This window comes from Mustelus asterias, chromosome 23 (assembly GCF_964213995.1).
Source record: "Mustelus asterias chromosome 23, sMusAst1.hap1.1, whole genome shotgun sequence".
In the NCBI taxonomy this organism is placed as follows: domain Eukaryota; kingdom Metazoa; phylum Chordata; class Chondrichthyes; order Carcharhiniformes; family Triakidae; genus Mustelus; species Mustelus asterias.
Window position 1 is genome coordinate 50,104,350 of NC_135823.1, and position 24,201 is coordinate 50,128,550.

General features: G+C 44.2%; 2 protein-coding genes across 4 annotated transcripts in view; one reads left to right on the forward strand and one right to left on the reverse strand.

Annotated features, from left to right (window-relative positions):
• The window catches only part of mettl9 (methyltransferase 9, His-X-His N1-histidine), a 31,439-nt gene extending 11,375 nt beyond the window's left edge, over positions 1–20,064 (forward strand). The window contains exon 5 of one of the 2 annotated variants that reach the window (XM_078240595.1): positions 18,264–20,064. In XM_078240595.1, coding sequence (XP_078096721.1) covers positions 18,264–18,469 — 206 coding nt within the window. In that variant the 3' untranslated portion in view covers positions 18,470–20,064. The remainder of the gene's footprint in view (positions 1–18,263) is intronic. The other variant, XM_078240596.1, reaches the window with a different exon arrangement.
• Positions 271–16,077, reverse strand: LOC144510391 (immunoglobulin superfamily member 6-like). Of its 2 annotated transcripts, none has more exons than XM_078239831.1 (6): positions 15,965–16,077; positions 8,132–8,392; positions 5,674–5,759; positions 4,495–4,551; positions 3,259–3,345; positions 271–1,411 (listed from the first exon to the last, which is right to left on the reverse strand). In XM_078239831.1, exons 1-6 carry the CDS (start codon positions 16,032–16,034, stop codon positions 1,355–1,357), a joined length of 618 nt encoding a protein of 205 aa, XP_078095957.1. In that variant the 5' UTR covers positions 16,035–16,077; the 3' UTR covers positions 271–1,354. The 2 variants fall into 2 exon arrangements, with proteins under 2 accessions (XP_078095957.1, XP_078095956.1); XM_078239830.1 differs by having other exon boundaries at positions 8,045–8,392.
• Positions 20,065–24,201: the final 4,137 nt, after the last annotated feature.

Consider the following 24,201-nt stretch of genomic DNA (forward strand, 5'->3'; position numbering starts at 1 on the left):
AGAACAGAGTTGAGGGGGAACTTCTTCTCTCAGAGGGTAGTGAATCTCTGGAATTCTCTGCCCATTGAAGTGGTGGAGGCTTCCTCGTTGAATATGTTTAAATCACGGGTAGATAGTTTTCTGATCGATAAGGGAATTAGGGGATATGGGGAGCAGGCGGGTAAGTGGAACTGATTCGCTTCAGATCAGCCATGATCTTGTTGAATGGCGGGGCAGGCTCGAAGGGCCAGATGGCCTACTCCTGCTCCTATTTCTTATGTTCTTATGACATAAGGTGACAAGTGATAGCTACTGTAGTCAAACAGCTTTTGTGTTCCCGAGTGCTTTTTGAATATTTCTTCTTGGGTTGTGGGTGTCACTGGCAAGGCCAGCATTTATTGCCCATCCCTAATTACTCTTGAGAAAGTGGCAGTGAGTTGCTGCCTCGATCCGCTGCAGTCCATGTGGTGTACGTACACCCACAGTGCTGTTAGGAATCCATTCCAGGAGTTCAATTCAGGGACAGTGAAGGAATGGCAATTATAGTCCCTAATCAGGCGACACTGAAGGATCAGTGATGTTGTTCCTAGTCAGGCGACACTGAAGGATCAGTGATGTTGTTCTTAGTTAGGTGACAGTAAAGGAATGGCGATTTAGTTCCTAGTCAGGATGGTGTGTGACTTAGAGATGAACCTGCAGCTGGTGGTGTTCCCATGCACCTCTGCCCTTGTTCTGCCAGGTGGTAGCAGGCAACAAGTTTGGAAGATGCTGTTGGAGGGTTGCTGAATTACTACTGGGTGTCTTATGGATGGTACGATGGTGGATGGGGTGCCGATCGAGCGTGCTGCTTCATCTTGGATGGTTTTGAGCTTTGAAAGTTGTTGTAGCTGTCCCAAGGATTCTGTTCAAAACCAATGAAAGCCCTCTGACCATGGAAGGCAAATTGAACAGCAGATAACCCTGGAAACAATGAGTTTGCTGTTGACCTCTGATCAATCTGACACGTGTTGGCAGTTAACAATTCAGAAAAGGCTTCAGGTTCTGCTCTGAAGTCACCCAGTGCGGGGGTAGGTTGAAGTATAGAAAAGCAATGTTCAGATATGACCAGTAGACCACGTCAGAGTGAAAATCTGCACTTTCCTGGATTAAACACAGATCTGAATCTCGTCCTGCATTGCTGCCTGATGGTTGAGCTTGTTGACCGTGGATTTCCTTTATTTTCTTTTCTAGTTGCATTAATGTCCATTATCACCGTCTTGAAAAAATATGATTGGAAGAAAACCCCATCTGGCATCATTATTATTTCACCTGTGATCAAATTCTCTGTCGTGCCCTGGAACTGTACATTTATCCCTCATGTTTGGTGATTGAATTCTCAGGCATTTTGATAGATGGTGTCGTCAAAGTGAACACAATCAGGTTGCACCTCTTGCTATAAATACAAAGAGCAGAATAGACACAGTTATACCACGTGATCACATTAGAAATAGCATCGAAGCAGCCAGCACTATTCAGCCAGCACTATCCAGCCTGGCAGCACAAGTATAATGGGGTGAAAGTATTCTCAAGTTGTGCTTGGGACTGACTGTTCCTCAATGTGTTTCAACGCAGGGCTCAGGCTACACTTTGCTTTGCGTTGGATCAAGATTGGAGTCAAGTAGCTGGGAGTGATGGGGGACACTGAGGGTTGGTGAGGGGAGGCAAGATGAGAGGACAGTGACACACTCACTAAGTGTGCATCTCAACTGCTGGCCCCCTTTCCAATCAGTCTCGCAGTGATTTGAGGATTCACTAAGGAGTGGCATGGTAATAAATTATCTTGCTGCGTCTGTGATCCACCAGCTTGATATGCCACTGCAAAATCTTGGTCCACTATCCAAACCACGAGTGGCTAAATTGGAACCAGTTTCAATGGGTCAGTCTGTTGAGACCAACAGGTACCCGTCTAATGCAGTGAGGGTTGTGATGCAATATTCTCCGCTTGTCTGGATGTGTGAACTGAAGAAGTTCAACACTCCACCCCAAGACACAGCAGGCAACTTGATTGGCATTCTCTCCACCACTGGTACATCGTGGCAGCAGTGTGTACCAGTTACAAGGTGCATTGAAGCAACATGCCAAGCCTCTGTCAACAGCACCTTCCAAATCCTATGACCTCAGTACTTCAAAGTACAAGGGCAGCAGGCATATAGGAACACAAGTTCCCCTCCAGATGGTGTCAGGACATCCTATATCGTCGTTCTTTCACTGGGTCAAAATCCTGGGATGCCCTGCCTAACAGCACTGTGGGTGTACCTACATTACACACATTGCTACAGTTCAAGGAGGTGGCTCAACACCACTACCTCGGGGCTATTAATGAATGCTGGCCTAGACAGCGACACCCACATCCTGTGAGAGAGTTCAAACAGATTAATCCTCATTCAGTAACTGATCCTAAAACAATCAGCTGCAGGATATAATGATGGCACTGGTCTTAGCTATGAGGAGAGATTGGGTAGACTCGGGTTGTTCTCCTTGGAAAGACGGAGAATGAGGGGAGATCTAATAGAGGTGTACAAGATTATGAAGGGTATAGATAGGGTGAACAGTGGGAAGCTTTTTCCCAGGTCGGAGGTGACGATCACGAGGGGTCACGGGCTCAAGCTGAGAGGGGCGAAGTATAACTCGGATATCAGAGGGACGTTTTTTACACAGAGGGTGGTGGGGGCCTGGAATGCGCTGCCAAGTAGGGTGGTGGAGGCAGGCACGCTGACATCGTTTAAGACTTACCTGGATAGTCACATGAGCAGCCTGGGAATGGAGGGATACAAACGATTGGTTCTAGTTGGACCAAGGAGCGGCACAGGCTTGGAGGGCCGAAGGGCCTGTTTCCTGTGCTGTACTGTTCTTTGTTCTTTGTTCTTTGATGGGTGGGTTTAGGGGGATATTGCCAGATAATATGTGCAGGAGGGTCTGTAACACACCCCTTGCGTTTCCTCATCCTAGTTTTCCACTAGTCTGGTTTCTGTTGGTATGTAACAGAGCAAAGTTAACAGCATTTGTCAGCGGTCACTCTGAAACTGTAAACCTTCCCCAAGACACTCATGTTTCAAAACCTCATGGGCCGCATGATCTTAACTCTGTACAATGGAACGGGTTCTGAATGAATTACAATCTCACCCGGGGGGAGTCAATGACTCAATTCAGCAGGAACCTGCTTTCTCTCAAACTCTCTGTACAGAGTTCTTTACAAGTAGAGGCTAGATCCACCCGGATTCTCATTCATTCTGCACTTACTAATGCTGTCTGCTGGGTTTGTCTGTATTTTCTGTTGAACTCCTGCGCAAGGTCTTTGCAAACTCGACTTTTCTCCTTTTCATCAGGCTGTGTGGGCAGTGAACAGAAAACAGTCAGGCACAGAAAGGGAAGTAGGAGGGACAAATTGAGTAGAGAAAACTTGCACTTTGATTGTTCCTTTCACAATCACAAGACACCCTAAAGTGCTTTAAAGGCAATGAAATACTTCTTGTTATGTAGTCACTGTGGCAGTCAACTTGTGCAGAGCAAGCTCCCACAAATTTGCCAATCACAATAAACCTGTTTAATAATCATTGAGGAATAAGTACATTGGAGTGAACCCCCCTGCTATTCTTCAAATTTGTGCCATCTAAACCCACCCAAAGGGGCAGACAAGGCCTTGGTTTAACATCTTTGCTGAAAGCTAGCCGCCTCCAGCAGTACAGCACTCTCTCAGCATTGGGACTGTCAGCCTTGATTTTTGTCTTCAAGTCTTTGGATTGGGACTTGAGCTCACAACTTTCTGACCTGGAGGACAGTTTTTTTTTATTCATTCGTGGGACATGGACGTCACTGGCATTTATTGCCCATCCCTAGTTGTCCAAGGGCAGTTGAGAGTCTACCGCATTGCTGTGGCTCTGGAGTCACATGTAGGCCAGACCAGGTAAGGATGCCAGATTTCCTTCCCTAAAGGACATTAGTGAACCAGATGGGTTTTTCTGACAATCCTTTCATGATCATCAGTAGATTCTTAATTCCAGATATTTTTATTGAATTCAAATTCCACCATCTACCGTGGCGGGATTCGAATCCAGGTTCTCAGAACTTGAGCTGAGTTTCTGGATTAATAGTCTAGTGATAATACCACTAGGCCATCGCCTCCCCGTGTGAGTGCTACCCACTGAACCATGGCTGACATTGGTGTTTATCAACCGGTGCCCTGGCATAAGGAGGAGGATAGGCACAATTTGATTGTGAAATAGCTGATTGAGCCTAAGTGGAGGGTTATTTGACTCTGAAAGAAAGGGTCTACATTATATTGCACCATTCACCCCCTCAGAATGTCCCAGCCAATGAGCAATGTTTTGAAGCGCAATAACAAAGGTATCTGCCAATTACTACCCTGAAAGATCCCAATAGTTAGAGTTAAATGAGCTATTTAGACGGACAAAGCCTCAACACCATTCTTAAAAGATTAATGCATTTCCAATTAAAAGGTTAACAATATCTACTTACAATGTTGCTGCTGTGGTTATGAATAGAATTATCCTTCTGCATCGACCTGATGGTTTGCTGTAGAAAGATAAAGACCAGTGAGATTATGGAGGCTGCATCATTAACCTTTGTTACACATATTCCCCAAGTTTAGTTCTCACCATTTAAACCACCCAAATCAAGCAAATAACACTAACGAATTTTCATTTACTGTTATTATCAGTTACAATGCATTACGCATGGCAATATCTTTTGGCAGCACTGGTTATGTTGCTAGATTAGTAAACCAGAGGCTGGGGCTAGTGAGTCGGAGGAGGTGAATTTTAGGTTTTGAATGCAGTTTAAGAAAATTAAATTGGAAATAAAAATAACTGGGATCAATTAAAGTGATCATTTAAGCTGGTTTGATTTTTGTCAAACCCAACTGGTTCACTGTTGTCCCTTAGGGAAGGAAACCTGTTGTCCTTACCGAGTCTAGAACTGTGTGACTCCAGTCCCACACCAGTGTGATTGATTAAAGGGGTCTGGCAAGTCATTTCGTTGCACCCTCAGCTTCTCGGGGCAACTAGGGATAGGCAATAAATGGTGGCATTACCCGCATCAGAATGAAAATATTTAAAAAAAATTACTTGCAACAATGGTATTTTGAAAGGGTTCAGGAACAGCAACACCTTGGGGTTCACATAAACAAGTCTTTAAAAACAAAATGGATACATAGCAATATAAACAGAGGGTTCGAGTACTAAAGCAAGGGGTGAATGGTAAACCTTTTAGAAAACACTGGTTGAGCTCCAACTGGAGTATTCTGGGTACCACACATTGGGAGGATACTGAGGCCTTGGAGAGGATGCAAAGGAGATTTGCTGGAATGACCAGCAGGAATGGGGGACTTCAGTATTTGGAGAAGTAGGGATTGCTCTCCTTAGAGCAGAGAAGGCCAAGGGCAGATTTAATAGAGATGCTCAAAATTAAGAGAGATTTTGCTAGAGTAAATAAGGAGAAACTGTTCCCAGTGGCAGGAGGGATGGGCAATACATTCCGGACTGGCTGGTATGCCCACATCCCAAGAATGAATTAAAAAAGATCGCTGAGCTGCCCCAAAATTCCATTTCTTTTTTAGCTTGTTTATGTTCTCTGTCCAAATGTGCTTTCTTGGGAAGACAATAGAGAAGAAGTTGAAATGAGCTGTCAGCAACTCACTACAAGGAGAATGGTGATGCAGATGCTGTATAGGGAGAGAATGATTATCAGTGTTGATTGGAGCCATAGATCTGATCCCATTGCATCTGCAATTAAAAACACACACATCTCTTAATCAGTCTTCGCCAGAACATCTTAGTCATTGGCCAGAATTTCCAAGCTTACGTTATCTTTTTTATTGCAATTTAGTTTGTTGTACTTCTCTAAACAGAGTTGTCACAGTTCCTGATGTTCCTCTACTTCCCAGGAGCTCTGATTGGGGAGTGGCTCAGGATAATGATAGGGCAGCCTGTCAAATGCACTGTCACCTGTCCTGACAAAGGGTGGTGGTTAGAGCCAGCCTGGAAAGGTCCTGATTAGAGACAGGGCAGGGGAGAAGCAGGAGCCAAGGAAAGAGGAATTGCAAGTGACACACAGCACAGAAACGGGCCATTTGGCTCAGCTAGTCCATGCTGGTATTTTAATGCTCCACACTGTCTAATCCTATCAGCATATTATTCTATTACTTCTTCCTTCATATCTTTATTTAGTTCCCCCTTAAAATGCACCTAAACTATCCACCTCAACTACTCCGTGCGGTACTAAGCTTCACATTCTAAAGACTGCATTCCTTATTTATTTTATTAGTGACTTGAAGATTTTGGCCCCCTGATTTTGGTTTCCCCCACAAGCGGAAGCATCCCTGTGCACCCTATCAACCCTTTTTCATAATCTTAAACATTGCTATCACCACAACCCCCCCACCCCCCCTCCACACATATACCTGAAAAATTTGGCTCTAACCTTTTAGACTATTCCCCTTCGTCTCAGACACCCCAACCAGCGGAAATAGTTGCTCCCAATCTCGCCTGTCTGTTTCCTTTTAATATCTTGAAAATGTTGATTAGAACACCCCCCACCTTGTAAATTCCAGGGAATACAACCCTGGCATGTGTAGTGTCTCCTTGTAGCTTAACTCTTGAAGTCCAGATGTCATTCTGATAAACCTATATTGCACTCCCTCCAAGGCTAATACTGTGTGTGATGTCCAGCACTGCTCACGTACCCCACATGTGATCTAACCAGGGCTTAGCATAGCTGAAGCATGATTCCTGCCCTTTTGTATCAGGTGAAGATCAGCATTCCATTAGCCTTTTGATGACCTGTTTATGGATATTTTAATGAGCTATGTATCTGGACACCACCACCAAATCCCTATTGGACCTCCACTATTTCTGGCTTTTCATCATTTAGAAAGCACCCTGTTCCATTCATTTTAGATCCAAAGTGCATGACCTCACATTTGCCCACGTTGGTTGTGGCTTTCTATTCTATTCCATTGGATAAAGTGAATAGTTGAGTCTCCTTTGCAGGACATCACTGGTCACAAGTCAAAAGGACTGGAGTATAAAAGTAGAGAACTGTTGTTACAATTGTATAGGGTGTTAGTGAGACCACATCTGGGGTATTGTGTCCTGTTTTGGTCTCCTTACTTGAGGAAGGATGTGGTGGCATTGGAGGCAGTTCAGAGGAGGTTCACCAGTTTATTTGTAGGGATGGAAGGGTTGACGTATGAGGGGAGATTAACAGTTTGGGCTTGTACTCGCTGGAGTTTAGAAGGATGAGAGGGGATCTGATCGAGGTATATAAAATTCTAAAAGGGATTGATAGAGTAAACATAGACTAAATGTTTCCTCTTATGGGGCAATGTAGAACAAGAAGTCACAGGTATAGGTTGAGAGGCAGTAGATTTAAAACTGAGATGAGGAAGAACATCTACTCGCAGATGGTGATGAATTTGTGGAACTTGCTGCCCCATGGCACGGTGGAGTCCATATCATCAAATGGTTTCAAAAAGGAGATGGATATATTTTTGATAAAAACTGGGTTAGAGATTTGGGGAATAGGTGGGGAAGTGGATTTGAGACCAGGGAGAGATCAGCCATGATCTGATTGAATGGCAGAGCAGGCTCGAAGGGCTGAATTTGCCGCCTTCTGCTCCTAATTCCTATGTTCCACATCCTGCTAATTAGAACACCGGCCCATTATCTTACTCCTGATCTCCATCCATTCTACCAACTTCCTAACCAGGCCTTTGATTCGAGTCCGCCCACTGTCCACCCCCAACTACCCACTACGGTTATGCCCATTCGCTTAATCTGTACAAATGTTTCCACAAATGTGTACAGGATGGTCCAACACTTCTTAGCCTTTTGGCTAAGTTCAAGTGTAGTGTTTGTTAACGTTTGTACACCAACAATGCTGCCCGATCACAGAAACCTTACAGTACAGAAAGAGGCCATTCAGCCCATCGAGTCTGCACCGACCACAATCCCAACAATCCCTGTTGTGACAGCAGCTGAGTCAGGAAACCTCAAATCTGTGTACTGACCTTTGACCACTAGCGTTGTACCGTTTCCTGTTTGTTTGGACTTGAATGAGGACGACCCCTTGAAAGCTACACCACAGTAATACACACCACTGTCATTGTGGGTCACCTGTTGAATTCTCAAAGAAGTCGAGGCAGACAGAGTGAACCTGCTGTTAGACACTGTGTTTGAACAGACTCCCGAACATATGTTTATCGCTCCTTTGTTGTTGATCATGAACCACAGCACGTTGGCATCACCCATGCAACCGTTGGAAGTGTAAGTGCAGCTAATTGTCACGTTATGGTTCAAGTGTCCTTCAATGAAAGGTTCTTGGTTGACGGTTACAGTACATTCTTGAGCAGCAAAGCCTGTTGGGAATACGCATTGTTATTTCATTCCGCCTTTCCTTGCTGCTGAATATTCAATGTTAAACACAGCATCAGAAAAGATCAGCCAGCCCATTCTGGCTTGTGCTGATAAGTGGCAAGCAACATTTGCACCATACAAGTGCTAGAGAATGACCAAATAAGAGAATCTCACTATCTCCACGTCACATTCACCTCTGTTGAATCCTTCCCCCATCAACATGGGTGGGGGGGGGGGGGCGGTTATTGTTGACCAGAAACTTGACAGAACCAGCCTTATAAATATTCTGGCTTCAAGAACGGTGATGTGGAGATGCCAGCGTTGGACTGGGGTAAACACAGTAAGACGTCTCACAACACCAAGTTAAAGTCCAACAGGTTTATTTGGTAGCAAAAGCCACTAGCTTTCGGAGCGCTGCTCCTTCATCAGGTGAGTGGGATTTCAGTTCAAAAACAGGGCACATAAAGACACAAACTCAATTTACAAAATGATGGTTGGAATGCGAGTCTTTACAGGTAATCAAGTCTTAAAGGTACAGACAATGTGAGTGGAGAGAGGGTTAAGCACAGGTTAAAGAGATGTGTAGTGTCTCCAGACAGGACAGTTGGTGAGATTTTGCAAATTTCGAGAACGGGTCAGAGGCTGAATAATCTGTGCTGTTTTACTCCCCCCCAAAGCTTTTCCACTATCTATAAAAGGCACAAGTCAGGAGTGTCCTCTCCACTTCCTTGATTGAGTGCAATGATGGTCAAGAATATTAAACTTCTGATCCACTAGATGGTGAAGTATGAAACCAAATGCTAAGCTTGTACTTAAAACTAGATTTCTTTGCAGCTTTACTTGTTGATTTATGAGGGCTGTTTAATGATTTTCAGGGGCTGCTTTTTAATTCTCATTGAATCCTTTATTAGACAATGCTGTCATGTAGTAACATTACCATCTGTATTTGTGTTGACATATGGGGTATTTGGACCCGCACAGAAGCAGAATTAGAAGAATTCATCAATACCCTCAATAATCAATCACCCCTCCGTTAAACTTAAAGCCTCAACACACACAGTATTAATTTCCTCGATCCCACAGTATTTAAAAAGGCACAAAAAAACAACAAGTACAAACTAGCAACCATTATTTTTCAAAATAACTGACACATCTACATTTTAAAAAAGTCATCATCCTAAACAAGCCTAGAGGTCCTAGCTAATTCATTTTCATCACTTAAGCACACAGCTGGAAGAGTTTATCCATGATGTGGAGATGTCGGCGTTGGACTGGGGTGGACACAGTAAGAAGTCTCACAACACCAGGTTAAAGTCCAACAGGGTTATTTGACAGCACAAATAAACCTGCCAAATAAACCTGTTGGACTTTAACCTGGTGTTGTGAGACTTCTTACAGAGTTTAGCCAAGCAGTTAAAACCCTTTTTACTGCATCTCAAATCTTAATCTCAAATTTAAATTTAATAATTGAAGCAGCATTAATATTGATCTAGCGTCAAGTGCTGTTTGTGGTCGCGAGTTCCAAACTTCTACCAACCTTTGTGTGTCAAAGTGTTTCCTAATTTAATTCCTGAAAGATCTAGTTTTACTCTTTAGATTGTGCTCCCTGATCCTACACTATCCTAAATTAATTGATCATTTAGCCCATTTATTTCCCTTCATTACAACACTGACTATACTTCCCAAGCATTTCATTGACTGTAAAGCATTTTGGGATGTCCTGCAGTCAGAAGCACTACAAAATTACAATTCCTATGTTTAGGATCTTAGTATATGCAAAATGATTTTGTCCCTAACACTGTACCTCAAGCAAGTTATGCTGTGTGAAATACTTTGAGATGTGATAACATATGAATGTACTCTTATGAAATAAAATTGTTCAGTATTAAATTATCCAATTAACAGTGTTCATTACAATAGCAACACAGCCTTAAGCTAGAAACTCCACATTAATTTGCAAGGAATTTCCCCTACGCCCTCCCGACCCCCACAGCATCTCTTCCCTTCGCAACCTTTCCCCACCCCTTACTCACTAATTCCAAATACCCATGTGGGCACTGGAAGGGTATTTGGGAAATTTCCTTGTGCAGGGCTGGGGTCGGAAAGTTAATGTGGATTGGAGAATTTACATGGTTCCAGAAATTACAAATGGAATGAGCACTGGCAGGAACAGTGTGACTGGTGCTGTTCCACAAGGATGTGTCCAGGGACCCTCATAGGGAAAACTCCTTGAGATACTTTCAAGGAAATGTCCTGGACATCCTGGGAAATCTTCTGAGACCCCTAAACTATTTATTATATTTAGATAGCGGAAATTAAAAGGGTTTCAAGTTGATTATTGATCATATTTGTGAAGCAGTTATTAAGCCAATACTGGGCTACATCTAAAAAGGGGATATTGGATTATAAATCAGAACAAGTTATACTGATAGGGTAGAAGATCAATGTCGAGGCCAATTCTCATCTCTGGCATAGTTTGGTCAACCTATGAGGAGCTATATTAGTAAGAGTGACTCTATGATTCCAGACTTTAACAGGTTAGATCATGAAGAAAGACTCTAGTGACTAAACTTAATTTTACTGGCGGGAAGAAGGTTGTATTATTCGCTCATTCGATATGAGTGTTGCCGACAAGGCCAACATTTATTGCCCATCCTCCATTGTTGGTGGTGGTGATCCGCCGCCTTGAACCATTATGGTCCAGCCACAGTGCTGGGAGGGAGTTCCAGGATTTTGATCCAGCGACGGTGAAGGAAGGGCAGGATATTTCCAGGATCAGGATGGTATGTGATTTGGCGAGGAACTTGCAGGTTGCGTTGTTCCCAGATGTCTGCTGCCCTTGTTTTTCTAGATGGTAAGGATTACGGATTTTGAAGGTGCTGTTGAAGGAGCCTTGGTGAGTAGCTGTAGTGCTGTTTGTAGATGGTGCGCACTGCTGCCACTGTGCATTGTTGGTGGAAGCAATGAATGTTTTAAGATGGTGGATGGTTGCTTTGTCCTGGATGGTGCTGAGCTTCTTTAGCGTTGGGACAACAAACAAGTGGAAAATGTCCCATCCCCCTCCTAACTTGTGCACTGTGGTTGGTGGACAGGCTTTGGGGAGTCAGCTAGCAGAATTCACAGCCTCTGACTTGTTCTTCAGAAAGAAGGATAGGAAGGGTAGGATTCGAGAACCGTGGATAACCAGGGAAATTGAGGGATTGGTCAAAAAGAAAAGAGAGGCGTACGTTCGGTCCAGGCAGCTACAAACGGAGGAAGCTCTGGAGGAATACAAAGAAAGTAGGAAAGAACTCAAACGAGGAATTAGAAGGGCAAAAAGGGTCACGAAATGTCCTTGGCAGACAGGATTAAGGAGAATCCCAAGGCATTTTATTCATACGTTAGGAATAAAAGGGTTGTCAGGGAAAAAATCGGACCTCTCAGGGACAAAAGTGGGGAATTATGCTTAGAGCACAAAGAAGTAGGGGAGATCCTAAATGAATACTTTGCGTCGGTATTCACAAAGGAGAGGGATGTGTTGACTGGGAGTGTCTCGGAGGGGAGTGTTGACCCATTAGAGAAAATCTCCATTACAAGGGAGGAAGTGTTAGGTTTTTTAGGGAATATAAAGACTGACAAATCCCCAGGGCCTGATGGAATCTATCCAAGGCTGCTCAGGGAGACGAGAGATGAAATCGCTGGGCCTCTGACGCAAATCTTTGTCTCGCCACTGGACACAGGTGAGGTCCCAGAGGATTGGAGGATAGCTAATGTGGTCCCGTTATTTAAGAAGGGTAGGAAGGATAACCCGGGAAATTATAGGCCGGTGAGCTTGACGTCCGTGGTAGGGAAGTTGTTGGAGAGGATTCTTAGAGATAGGATGTATGCGCATTTAGAAAGGAATAAACTCATTAACGATAGTCAGCATGGTTTTGTGAGAGGGAGGTCATGCCTCACTAACCTGGTGGAGTTTTTTGAAGAAGTGACTAGAATGGTTGACGAGGGAAGGGCTGTGAATGTCGTCTATATGGACTTTAGTAAGGCGTTTGATAAAGTCCCTCATGGTAGGTTGGTGCAAAAGGTTGGATCTCATGGGATAAAGGGGGAGGTGGCTAGATGGGTGGAGAACTGGCTTGGTCACAGAAGACAGAGGGTGGTAGTGGAAGGGTCTTTTTCCGGCTGGAGGCCTGTGACTAGTGGTGTTCCGCAGGGCTCTGTATTGGGACCTCTGCTGTTTGTGATTTATATAAACGATCTGGAAGAAGATGTAACTGGGGTGATCAGTAAGTTTGCGGACGACACGAAAATGGCAGGACTTGCAGATAGTGAGGAACATTGTCAGAGGCTATAGAAGGTTATAGATAGGCTGGAAATTTGGGCAAAGAAATGGCAGATGGAGTTCAATCCAGATAAATGTGAAGTGATGCATTTTGGTAGAACTAACGTACGGGGGAGCTATACGATAAATGGCAGAACCCATAAAGGGTGTAGATACGCAGAGGGACCTGGGTGTGCAAGTCCACAGATCCTTGAAGGTGACGTCACAGGTGGAGAAGGTAGTGAATAAGGCATATGGCATGCTTGCCTTTATAGGACGGGGCATAGAGTATAAAAGTTGGGGTCTGATGTTGCAGATGTATAGAACGTTGGTTCAGCCGCATTTGGAATACTGCATCCAGTTCTGGTCGCCACACTACCAGAAGGACGTGGAGGCTTTAGAGAGAGTGCAGAGGAGGTTTACCAGGATGTTGCCTGGTATGGAAGGGCTTAGTTATGAGGAGAGATTGGGTAAACTGGGGTTGTTCTCACTGGAAAGACGGAGGATGAGGGGTGACCTAATAGAGGTGTATAAAATTATGAAAGGCATAGATAGGGTGAACGGTGGGAAGCTTTTTCCCAGGTCGGTGGTGACGTTCACGAGGGGTCATAGGTTCAAGGTGAGGGGGGGGGGGGGAGGTTAACACGGATATCAGAAGGACGTATTTTATGCAGAGGGTGGTGGGGGCCTGGAATGCGCTGCCGGGCAAGGTGGTGGAGGCAGACACACTGGGAACTTTTAAGACTTATCTAGATAGCCATATGAACGGAGTGGGAATGGAGGGATACAAAAGAATGGTCTAGTTTGGACCAGGGAGCGGCACGGGCTTGGCGGGCCGAAGGGCCTGTTCCTGTGCTGTATTGTTCTTTGTTCTTGCATAGTATCCATTTGGGCGGTTTCTAGTCAATGGTGATGGGGGAGTACGGTGATGGTATGCCATTGAGTATCAAGGGATTTTGGTTAAATTCTCTCTTGTTGGGGACATAGAACCCCTACAGTGCCGAAGGAGGTCATTCGGCCCATCAAGCCTGCACTGACTCTTTGAAAGAGCATCTTGCCCAGCCTGCGCCCTATCCCTATAACCCTGCTCACTTACCATGGCCAATCCACCTAACCTGCACATCTTTGGACTGTGGGAGGAAACCGGAGCACCCAGAGGAAACCCACACACGGGGAGAACTTGCAAACTCTACTCAGTCACCGAGGCCAGAATGAAAATCAGGTCCCTGGCTCTGTGAGGCAGTAGTGCCAACCATGGTGCTGTCTCAGACGGAGGCTCTTTGGCCTACTCCCAACCCCCCGAACACAACCAACTAGCTGGTGACACTTCCTGTCTAAGCTAGTGAGGGAAATAAACTTTGGGCAAGACTGTGTGACATGGGTTGATGCCATTCAAGAGAGGACAAAATTGATCTTTTGCCAGGAGCCCCTCCCCGTGACTGTGTTTCACGTAAGCAGAAGTTATGCAATCTTACAGAGAGCAGAATTGAGTTCCTGGCATTTATTATGCTTGTATAAATAGTCCAATATTGGGCAATTGAGGAAGTGGGGGCTTTTATCTGCAGAACTAATAATTTTTAGTGACAATTATATTCAACACTTTTTTGTCAGATGCCAGTTAACTAAGCCCCTTCAGACAGGACAAATATGACAGGCTAGATAGCCTCTTTCTGTGCTGTAACTATTCTGGGATTTTATGAATAACCTAATTGGATTACAGTAGCTGCTCCTGGAGAAACACCTGTCCCAGATTTCTCATTATTTCATATTTTACTGGCTGTCTTTATGGCAAATGTTGTCCTACTTTTTGTCTTTCTTTTCATGAACGTTTTTGTGAGATATTTTTGTCCTCTCTGAACACTAATTCACAAAACGCTCCTGGCGAAATATTTTTGTTCCAGAAATGATTCCATTTACCTGGTTAAAAATTATTTTAAGAAATCTTTAATCATTTCTAAAATAGAATAACAGAATTGTTGTTACTCTTATTTGCAGACACCCAGCTCTGAAGGAGCTGGCTCTTTTCAGTTTAACAAAAAAAACAGAATTATGACTCAGGTTGTGGTTAATTCCTGCCAACAGCAACAACTTTGCAACAAAAAAAATTTATTTGTTCTATGCCCGACTACTTCCCAAAAAAAGGTGGATTAGCACTTAGAGTAAACATAAGGGAGATTTAAACAGACCCTTACAAACTTTCTCAGAACTATCCCAACGCACTTCATGTAAAAAATATTACAATGTGTTGTTACTGTTCTTGTGTAAGAAAATATGATATCCATTTTGTGTACAGTAAGATCTTGTTGGTACAAATAAGCATTCCATTTATTTTTAATGATGTTGGTTGTGGGCAAAACGTTGATACAGGCACCAGGAGAACTCCTTACTCTTCTTTGAATATGCCCTAGGATCCTTTATATCCACCTGAACAGGCAGATGAGACCAAGTTTAAGATCTCACCTGAAAGACAACACCTCCAACAGTGCAGCACTCCCAGGGTAGGTTCAGTATGGGGTTAGATATAGAGCAAAACTCCCTCTACACTGTCCCCATCAAACACTCCCAGGACAGGTGCAGCACAGGGTTAGATACAGAGTAAAGCTCGCTGTATATTCCATCAAAGACTCCCAGGACAGGATTATTACTCGGTCAAATACAGAATAAAGCTCCCTCTACACTTTCAGCACTTTCAGGGCAGGTTCAGCAGTGAAGCTCCCTTTACACTTCCAGCAGAAGTAGCAATACAGAAATAACCCATTCCACATGAACACCACCCCCTCCCCTCCCCCCCCCCCCCCCAACAAGTCCTTAGTGGAGTTTACCCTTCATGTGGTCAATTAGTCTTAATCACATTTCCCAACTCTAGTTCCTCTATCTTTCTGTTCTCTTTATTTTCATGTCCAATCAGTGTGGAAGATTGTACCAGTTTCTAAACTATACAGGTCGCAGGTTCAACTCCACCCACCACACCCCACCCCACCCTGCACTCTGTTACTTGATCCCAATAGAGGGACACTGCAGTATTGTAGGAAGCAACAACATCACTCCAGGTTTCTTTTCCCAGTCACTCTTCACTAACATCGGGCACAAACTGGGTTGAGCTTGGCAGTGGTGCCTCTCATTGTTAATTTGTTGTTTTACATTCCCAGTCTGGGCTCAAACATGACAAGGGGGAGCTATCTAAGGAATGTTATAATCCACTCGATGCCCACCTTGTCATGAGGCAGGCTCTTCATTTGGAAGGCCAGAGCTGGAAATGAGTCGAAGAATTTCTCACCTGTTATGTGAAGGCTCGCAGCTTGAAGGTAAAGGAAGAGAATCTTTCCAAGTCTCAGTGGAAACGCCATTGTTCAACCACTTCGAGTTGAACTTGAGAACTGTGTGTGCCTGTTCCTTATTGTGAAATTATTTCCGTTCTGAAGCTGTAGATGCAACATCACTGGGAGAGGAAGTTATGCCTCTGAATAGAAATTATTTTGTGTGGTATTTTTCATTCATTTGTGGGACACAGGTGTCGCTGTCTCAACCCAGTTTGTGCCTGATGTTAGTGATGAGTGACTGGGAAAAGAACCTGGAGTAATGTTGTTGCTTCCTACAATACTACAGTGTCCCTCTATTGCCCATCCCTGGTTGCCCTTGAAGGGCAGTTGAGAGTCAACCACATTGCTGTGGCTCTGGAGCCACATGTAAGTCAGAACAGGTAAGGATGGTAGATTTCCTTCTGTAAAGGGCATTGGTGAACCAGATGGGCTTTTCTGACAATCGACAATGGTTTCATAGTCATCGGTAGATTCTTACTTCCTGATTTAAAAAAAAAAAATTGAATTCAAATTCCACCATCTGCAGTGGCAGGATTCGAACCCGGAACATTAGCTGAGTTTCTGGATTAATAGTCTAGCAATAATACCACTGGGCCATCACCTCCCGTGTGTGTGTGTCCCCATGTCTTTCTGCAGATGCTACGTACTGCACCACAGGCACAATCTGGGACATTGAGGTGTTTAAGGTTTGACTCGTGTCCTCTACTCTTGAGGCCGTGGATAGATCATCAGCTCACTGAATGTGTGTATGTGGATTGTGTGTATGGATTGTATATGCTAATGTATGTATATAAGCTTTCACAATAGTTTGTGCATGGATTATCAGTGCTATGTATCCATGTAGATTCTATACCTTCAGATTGTATGTATTATCAATGCTTTTGCATGTACAAATTCTCTAGATTATGTTGTGTACATAAACAGATTGAATGAATTGAGTGCCCGTGATATTGTGTCTAAATTTAATGCTGTATTCACAGGTTTCTGTTACAAATGAGCAAAGTAAATTTACTGCTCTCTTTCAATATTCTGTTTGGAAGTAAAGCAGTTTGAAATATTATTTACCCAGATTTTTTTTTTAAACTGCCGAACAGCAGTCCCCAGAGTTTAAAAAGGACACCTGATTTTGGGACAGGAGTTGAGCAGTGAACTTAGCCCACTTTTCCCAGACAACAGGTCTGTTCCTGAATGCAGGATCTAGCTTCCCTTCCCCTATCCACCCACCCACCCAACTGATTATTATTTTCATATATAAACGCAAGAGTGCTGGGAAGCAATTCCACTACGGAGAGAATTGCAACTGGACCCAATCGTCACAAGATGACCAGTTAATGGCAGATGAGGAAGGTTATTCAGCCCATCTTCATACTATCCATCTAGAGCAACCCAACTCTGCATGAGAAATATCTAGTTGTTTCTTAAATGATTCCCAGTTTCCTGCCTCCATTTAGAGTCCATTCCATACGTTGACCACTCTTTGTGTCTTCTCAGTCCTAAATTTTCCTTTGCACTAGTTCGACTCCATGGCCCATATCCTAATCATAGACTCCCTACAGTGCAGACGGAGGCCATTTGGCCCATCAAGTCAGCACTGACTCTCCAACAGAGCATCTTACCCAGGCCCTATCCTTACAACCCCAGGTATTTACCCCACTAATCCCCCTAGCCTACATATCTTGAGACACTAAGGCAATTTAGAATGGCCAATCGATCTTTGTCAAGGATCTTTGGATCTACACTCGGTTTACTTTGAGATAAGATAACTTTTTCCAGTACCCTTAACTAGAGTACTACCCCCAGCCTCTCCCTTTTCTGGCTGAGACCAGGTCTCTCCAGTCTTTCTTCATAATTCTAAACCCTGACACAAGAATCAGCCTCCTGACACTCCTCTCCCAGCAAGATATGGTGTCTCCCAAGGCTGAATAGCCCACAACAACCTTTACTTCCTGTGATCACTGGTGAGGAATGGCAACTCTAGTGAGGGTCGCTGGCATTTATAGAACGGGTTAAACTGAGTTGGGAGATAATTGGAAACACTAGTTCATTTTTCTAATTCAGTCACGGGATGTGGGTGTTGCTGACTAGGACAACATTTATTGCCCATCCCTAATTGTCCTTGAGAAGGTGGTGGAGAACTTGAACTGTTGCAGTCCATGTGTTGTAGGAACACCCTCAGTGCTGTTAAGAAGGGAGTTCCAGGATTTTGACCCAGTTTACTGCATCTGCTTGATTTTACATTTTTAACTTTTTTTCTAGGTGGTAAGTGGGAGAAACCGTCGGAATATTTGGAGGTAACGGGAGAGACGTGGGAAGAGCAAGTGGCCAGTTTTAGTGACAACGTGTTCAGCAAGGTGGGCTTTGCCATCGAAACCTTCACCCGCCTCCCATATCTGTGCGAAGGGGACCTGTACAATGACCACTATGTTCTGGATGATGTGGTGTTCGTTCTTAAACCAGTTTAATGCTGCACTGCCCAGATGTTTCACAGCAAAGGACATGACTTAACAATTCCGATCAGCTGAAATGGACTCGAATTTCTAACTTGTCAAATAATGTTTTAAACAAAACTTGTTTAGCTTCAAGTGTACTCGGATATTTTGTGACTCATTTGATAGTATTTTATATATCCAACTCTATTGTTTCTGGCCAAAATTATGTTCCTCTGTCACATGGTTGTACTTGTTGGTGAAATATTTTCCCCATTTCATCCTCCCATGTCTCTTCCTGCTGTTACTCGGAGCAAAGTGCACCACACCTCTCCCCCCTCAATATTTTGTGTTGTGGGGGGTTAGATTGGGTTGCCAACTCTCCAGGATTGGCCTGGAGTCTCCAGCAATTATAGATTAATCACCTAGACAGTACTGCCGACAGAATCTGGGGGTGGGGGGATGCACAAGGTGAACAAAATTGTAGAAGCATCTCCCAAAAAAAATTTTTTTTTAAAAATCTCTTATTTATTTCTTTAAATATCTTTTGTTTATTAATATTGAGAAGTCGAGAAAACTACATCCAACCTAGAGTTGGTAACCCTAGGTATTGGCAAGGATTTTGATGGTGCTTTCAACCATTCCAAAAGGCAATACTCTGCTCCCACACGGAAACATCTAGCCAACAAAGTCAGAACGGGAAAATTTAGCCAGTGATGGGGAGACTGGTTCAAACAATCATTCAGAAGGACATTCAGTCCTATACCTCAGTATAACACAGTAAGAAGTCTCACAACACCAGGTTAAAGTCCAATAGGTTTATTTGGTAGATTTGGGGAACACTTCAGCGGTCACAGGCATCCGGCCTCCGATCCTCGGGCAAGAGCTCTCCAAGGCGGCCCCCACGACACACGACAATGCAGAGTCGCCGAGCAGAGCAGTCTGCTGCGCGACTCTGCGTTGTCGTGGGGGCCGCCTTGGAGAGCGCTTGCCCGAGGATCAGAGGCCAGATGCCCGTGACCACTTAAGTGTTCCCCAAATCTACCAAATAAACCTGTTGGACTTTAACCTGGTGTTGTGAGACTTCTTACTGTGTTTACCCCAGTTCAACGCCGGCATCTCCACATCACGACCTCAGTATAACCACAGTGACTGGGCCAGCACTGACAGAGTTTAATCTCAACCCAATGATGTGAGCGATTTGTTGAAAATGTGCCTGATATTGTGTTATTCTCGTGAGCTGCTTTAACTTTACAAGAGCCTTAGAACCTGGTGTGTCTGTAAACTACCCTCTGCTGGTTTTCACAGGAGGTGGTAAATTATAATGGCCTGGATTTAAATGGAATAATTTAAACCCTCTCAGATATGTCACAATGCCAGATTTTACAATTTAACAAGCAGACATCTGATCTCACCTCGACAACTAAATGTAAATCTTTAATATTTTACATTCCAAAGTTTAATTTTTTTAATCTTGTAGGTTTTTCACTTTGGAAACACAGACGGAGGTGGATGTCAGGGGTCACTTACAGGGGTAAGGGATGGTCAGGTGCAGATTTTCTCGATCTGGTTCTTTATATATTTTGTGTTGCCTACAATCACTGCAATTGAATAAACTTTCCTTACATTTGAAGTCGTAACGTATCGTGCATAGCGTCATAATAGATTAGTGATTAAGGTCAGAGCATGCGGTGTCAGAGACAAGTAGCAGGATGGAATGTGAGCTGATTTCAAGACAGAAAACAGTGAGTAGGGGAAAAGGACGTGTATTCAGAGTGGCGGGAAGTGAGGATTCCACAGGGATTCATTGTTCACAGTTTGCAATGAGCAATTTAGATTTGGAGTTAAAAAAACACATCCTAAATTTGTGAACAGCAGCGAGTTGGGCAAGATAACTAATACTGAGAAGGATTACAACACATTAAAGAGGACGTTAATCAACCTGCAGAATTGACACGTAATCAGCAAGAATTTCAACATGAATAATTGTGAGGAATTATATTTTTATACAAAAAAAGGTTCTGTTAGTATAGAATCTCTACAGTGCAGAAAGAGGTCACCCGGCCCATCAAGTCTGCAACGACTCTTTGATAAAGCATCCCACCTAGGCGCTTCTGTCTGCCCTATCCCCATAACCCCACATATTTACCATGGCCAATCCACCAAACCTGCACATCTTTGGACTGTGGGAGGAAACCGGAGCAAACCCACACTGACACTGGGAAAATGTGCAAACCCCACATAGTCACTCAAGGCCAGAATCAAACCTGGGTCCCTGGTGCTGAGCGGCAGCAGTGTTAACCACTGTGCTGCCCAGTAGAGACTGATAACTTTTAAAAGAAAGAAATCTCCACTAAATAGAAAGAAAAACAATGAATGAGATTTAACTTTTTACCGTGACGAACCAACTAAAATCAATCTCATTTAAACATCAAAGATATCAAGTAAAAAGGTAACTTTCACTTCAAATAGTCAATGCAACAATGTTATACCTTACATGGTTATAAGCACTTGTATTGCTTTCTGCACAAATTTATTACCATGGGCAATTATAGTCTTTCCAACATGGGGCCTGAGGGGCTGGCTATAGCCCTCAAAGCCCCTCTCTCCGCAGCAGCACCCCCCCAACCCGCCAAGCTGGTTTTCAAAATGACGGTTAAGCAGTTACGTTTGAATTTAAGAATCTGCATGCAGTTGATCCTCCAATCACAGGTTGCTTCATTTCCCATGTTTGCAGGCTCACTAGTGAACCTAGCCAAGGCCTAGGCAGCAGAGGGCTGAGGTGCTGGGTAGCTGAAGCCACAGGAATGGGCCCAGGTGTGCGGAGTGGAGCCCAGGCAGGCTGGAATGGAGCATGAGGCAGCCAGAATGCACCTCAAGCAAGCTGGAGCAGGAAAGGGGCCTACTGGAGTTTGAGTGATTGGAGACAGACAGACAAAGTGTGAGGGGGAAGAGAGTGTGGGTGGGGTAGAGATTGTGAGAGGGAGAGACTGTGGAGGGGGGTATGAGAGAACATGAGGGGTTGAGAGAGCGTGAGGGGGCGTGACAGAATAAAGGGATGTGAGGAAGGGAAGAGCGTGAGAGGGTGTAAGGGGGTGTGACAGAATAAAGGGACGTGAGGAAGGAGAGTGTGAGAGGGGGCATTCAGTTCAAGGGCAATTAGGGATGGACAATAATTGCCGGCCCAGCCAGTGATGCCCATATGCAACGAATTAAAACAAATCTTTCTGTAGCTCTGTAGACGATAAGCCCTTCCAGCAATTCACTCCCATTGTTGAAATGAAGATGGTGAATGGATTAAAGTGACAATAAATGATTAAGGAGACAATACCTGGTGATAAAACAGAAATGTGGAGAAATGGTTTGCGCTGAGGGTTGGTAGTCTGTGGGATCCGTAGAGCAGTGTACGCTGAGTTAGACTGATTCTGGACTGATGAGGGAGTCAAAGAGTAAGGGAGGATAGACAGGAAATAAAGGCCACAATCAGATCAGTCATGATCTTAGAGCAGGTTCAAGGGGCCGAATGCCCTCCTGCTCCTAATTTGTATGTACAGATGTTCGTATGTCAGTGCTTGGGATCTAACAGTCCCAGTTAGATTTGCACCTCAACCTGTTTGGACTGGACATCATGTTGAATGAGAATCCACACATACATCCAGTGGGACAATAGAAGCCTTCAATTGAGTTGGTTGTAGTTTGGGTGGAAGTGTGAATGGAGCTCTGATATTATACGGAGACATTAAAGGAAAGTTCATTAAAACTTACAATCCCAACACATCCAATCTCATATACCCTGTTTTGTTTAGTCCACCTTCAAGTGCAGATTGGAAAGCAAACAATTTATTCTGCTTTTGTTATCTTTAAACCCAACTATTCCCATTACTCCCATCTGTGAACTTTAGCCCATCCAAAGTTCTGCTTCTCTTACCCTAGCTCATACCCATAATCTCTCCCTCAATGTCAGTAAAATGAAGGAGTCATTGACTTCAGGAAGCATAATGGAGGACATGCCCCTGTCTACATCAATGGGGATGAAGTGGAAATGGTCAAGAGCTTCAAGTTTCTAGGTGTCCAAATCACCAAAAACTGTCACTATCCCAGTCCCTCCATGCCAATGCTATAGTTAAGAAAGCCCACCAACACTTCTACTTTCTCAGGAGGCTAAGATTTTCAGCAGGTCAACTATGACTCTCACCAATTTTTACAGATGCACCATAGAAAGCATCTATACCAGATGTATCACAGATTCGTATGGCTCCTGCTCTGACCAAGACTGCAAGAAACCAAAAGGGGTTGTGAATGTAGCCCAGTCCATCATGCAAACCAGTCTCCCATCCACTGACTCCGTCTACACTTCCCGCTGCCTCGGAAAAGCAGCCAGCATATTCAAGGACCCCACGCCCCCCAGATATACTCTCTTCCACCTTCTTCCATCAGGAAAAGATACAAAGGTCTGAGAGCACATACCAACCAACGCAAGAACAGCTTCTTCCCTGCTGCCATCAGACTTTTGAATGGACCAACCTTATATTAAGCTGATCTTTCTCTACATCCTAGCTATGAGTATAACATTATATTCTGCACCCTCTCCTTTCCTTCTCCCCTATGTACTCTATGAATGATATGCTTTGTCTGCATAGTGCGCAGAAACAATACTTTTCACTGTATACAAAGAACAAACAAAGAACAGTACAGCACAGGAAACAGGCCCTTCGGCCCTCCAAGCCTGTGCCGCTCCTTGGTCCAACTAGACCAATCATTTGTATCCCTCCATTCCCAGGCTGCTCATGTGACTATCCAGGTAAGTCTTAAACGATGTCAGCGTGCCTGCCTGCACCACCCTACTTGGCAGCGCATTCCAGGCCCCCACCACCCTCTGTGTAAAAAACGTCCCTCTGATGTCTGAGTTATACTTCGCCCCTCTCAGCTTGAGCCCGTGACCCCTCGTGATCGTCACCTCCGACCTGGGAAAAAGCTTCCCACTGTTCACCCTATCTATACCCTTCATAATCTTGTATACCTCTATTAGATCTCCCCTCATTCTCCGTCTTTCCAAGGAGAACAACCCCAGTCTACCCAATCTCTCCTCATAGGTAAGACCCTCCATACCAGGCAACATCCTGGTAAACCTTCTCTGCACTCTCTCCAATGCCTCCACGTCCTTCTGGTAGTGCGGCGACCAGAACTGGACACAGTACTCCAAATGTGGCCTAACCAGCGTTCTATACAGCTGCATCATCAGACTCCAGCTTTTATACTCTATACCCCGTCCTATAAAGGCAAGCATACCATATGCCTTCTTCACCACCTTCTCCACCTGTGTTGCCACCTTCAAGGATTTGTGGACTTGCACACCGAGGTCCCTCTGTGTTTCTATACTCCTGATGACTCTGCCATACCAATACATGTGACAATAATAAATCAAATCAAAACCAACTCCTTTTCACTCTTGTTCTGACTGACCTGTGCTGATTCCCAATCCAGCAATTCTTGATTTTAAAATTCTCATCCTAGATTTTTAAAAATTTGTTGATGGGACATGGGCATTGCTGGCTAAGCCGGCATTTATTGCCTATCCCTAGTTGCCCTTCAGAAGATGGTGGTGAGCTACCTTCTTGAACCACTGCTGTCCCTGAGGTGTAAGTACACCCATTGTGCTGTTAGGGAATGAATTCCAAGAATTTGACCCAAGGGCAGTGAAGCAACTGCTACTCAAATTCCATCCACAGCCTCACCCCTCCCTACCTCTGTAACCTTCTCCAGCTCTA

What these genes read in the sequence shown, in the direction of transcription:
- LOC144510391 (XM_078239830.1), bottom strand. Translation starts at nt 16,034, where the DNA reads ATGGCGTTTCCACTGAGACTTGGAAAGATTCTCTTCCTTTACCTTCAA. An exon ending in TACAACGCTAGTGGTCAAAG is followed by an intron (nt 5,760 to 8,044) that starts GTCAGTACACAG and finishes TTTTAATTGCAG; the next exon opens with ATGCAATGGGATCAGATCTA. An exon ending in AAACCCAGCAGACAGCATTA is followed by an intron (nt 1,412 to 3,258) that starts GTAAGTGCAGAA and finishes TTGTATTTATAG; the next exon opens with CAAGAGGTGCAACCTGATTG.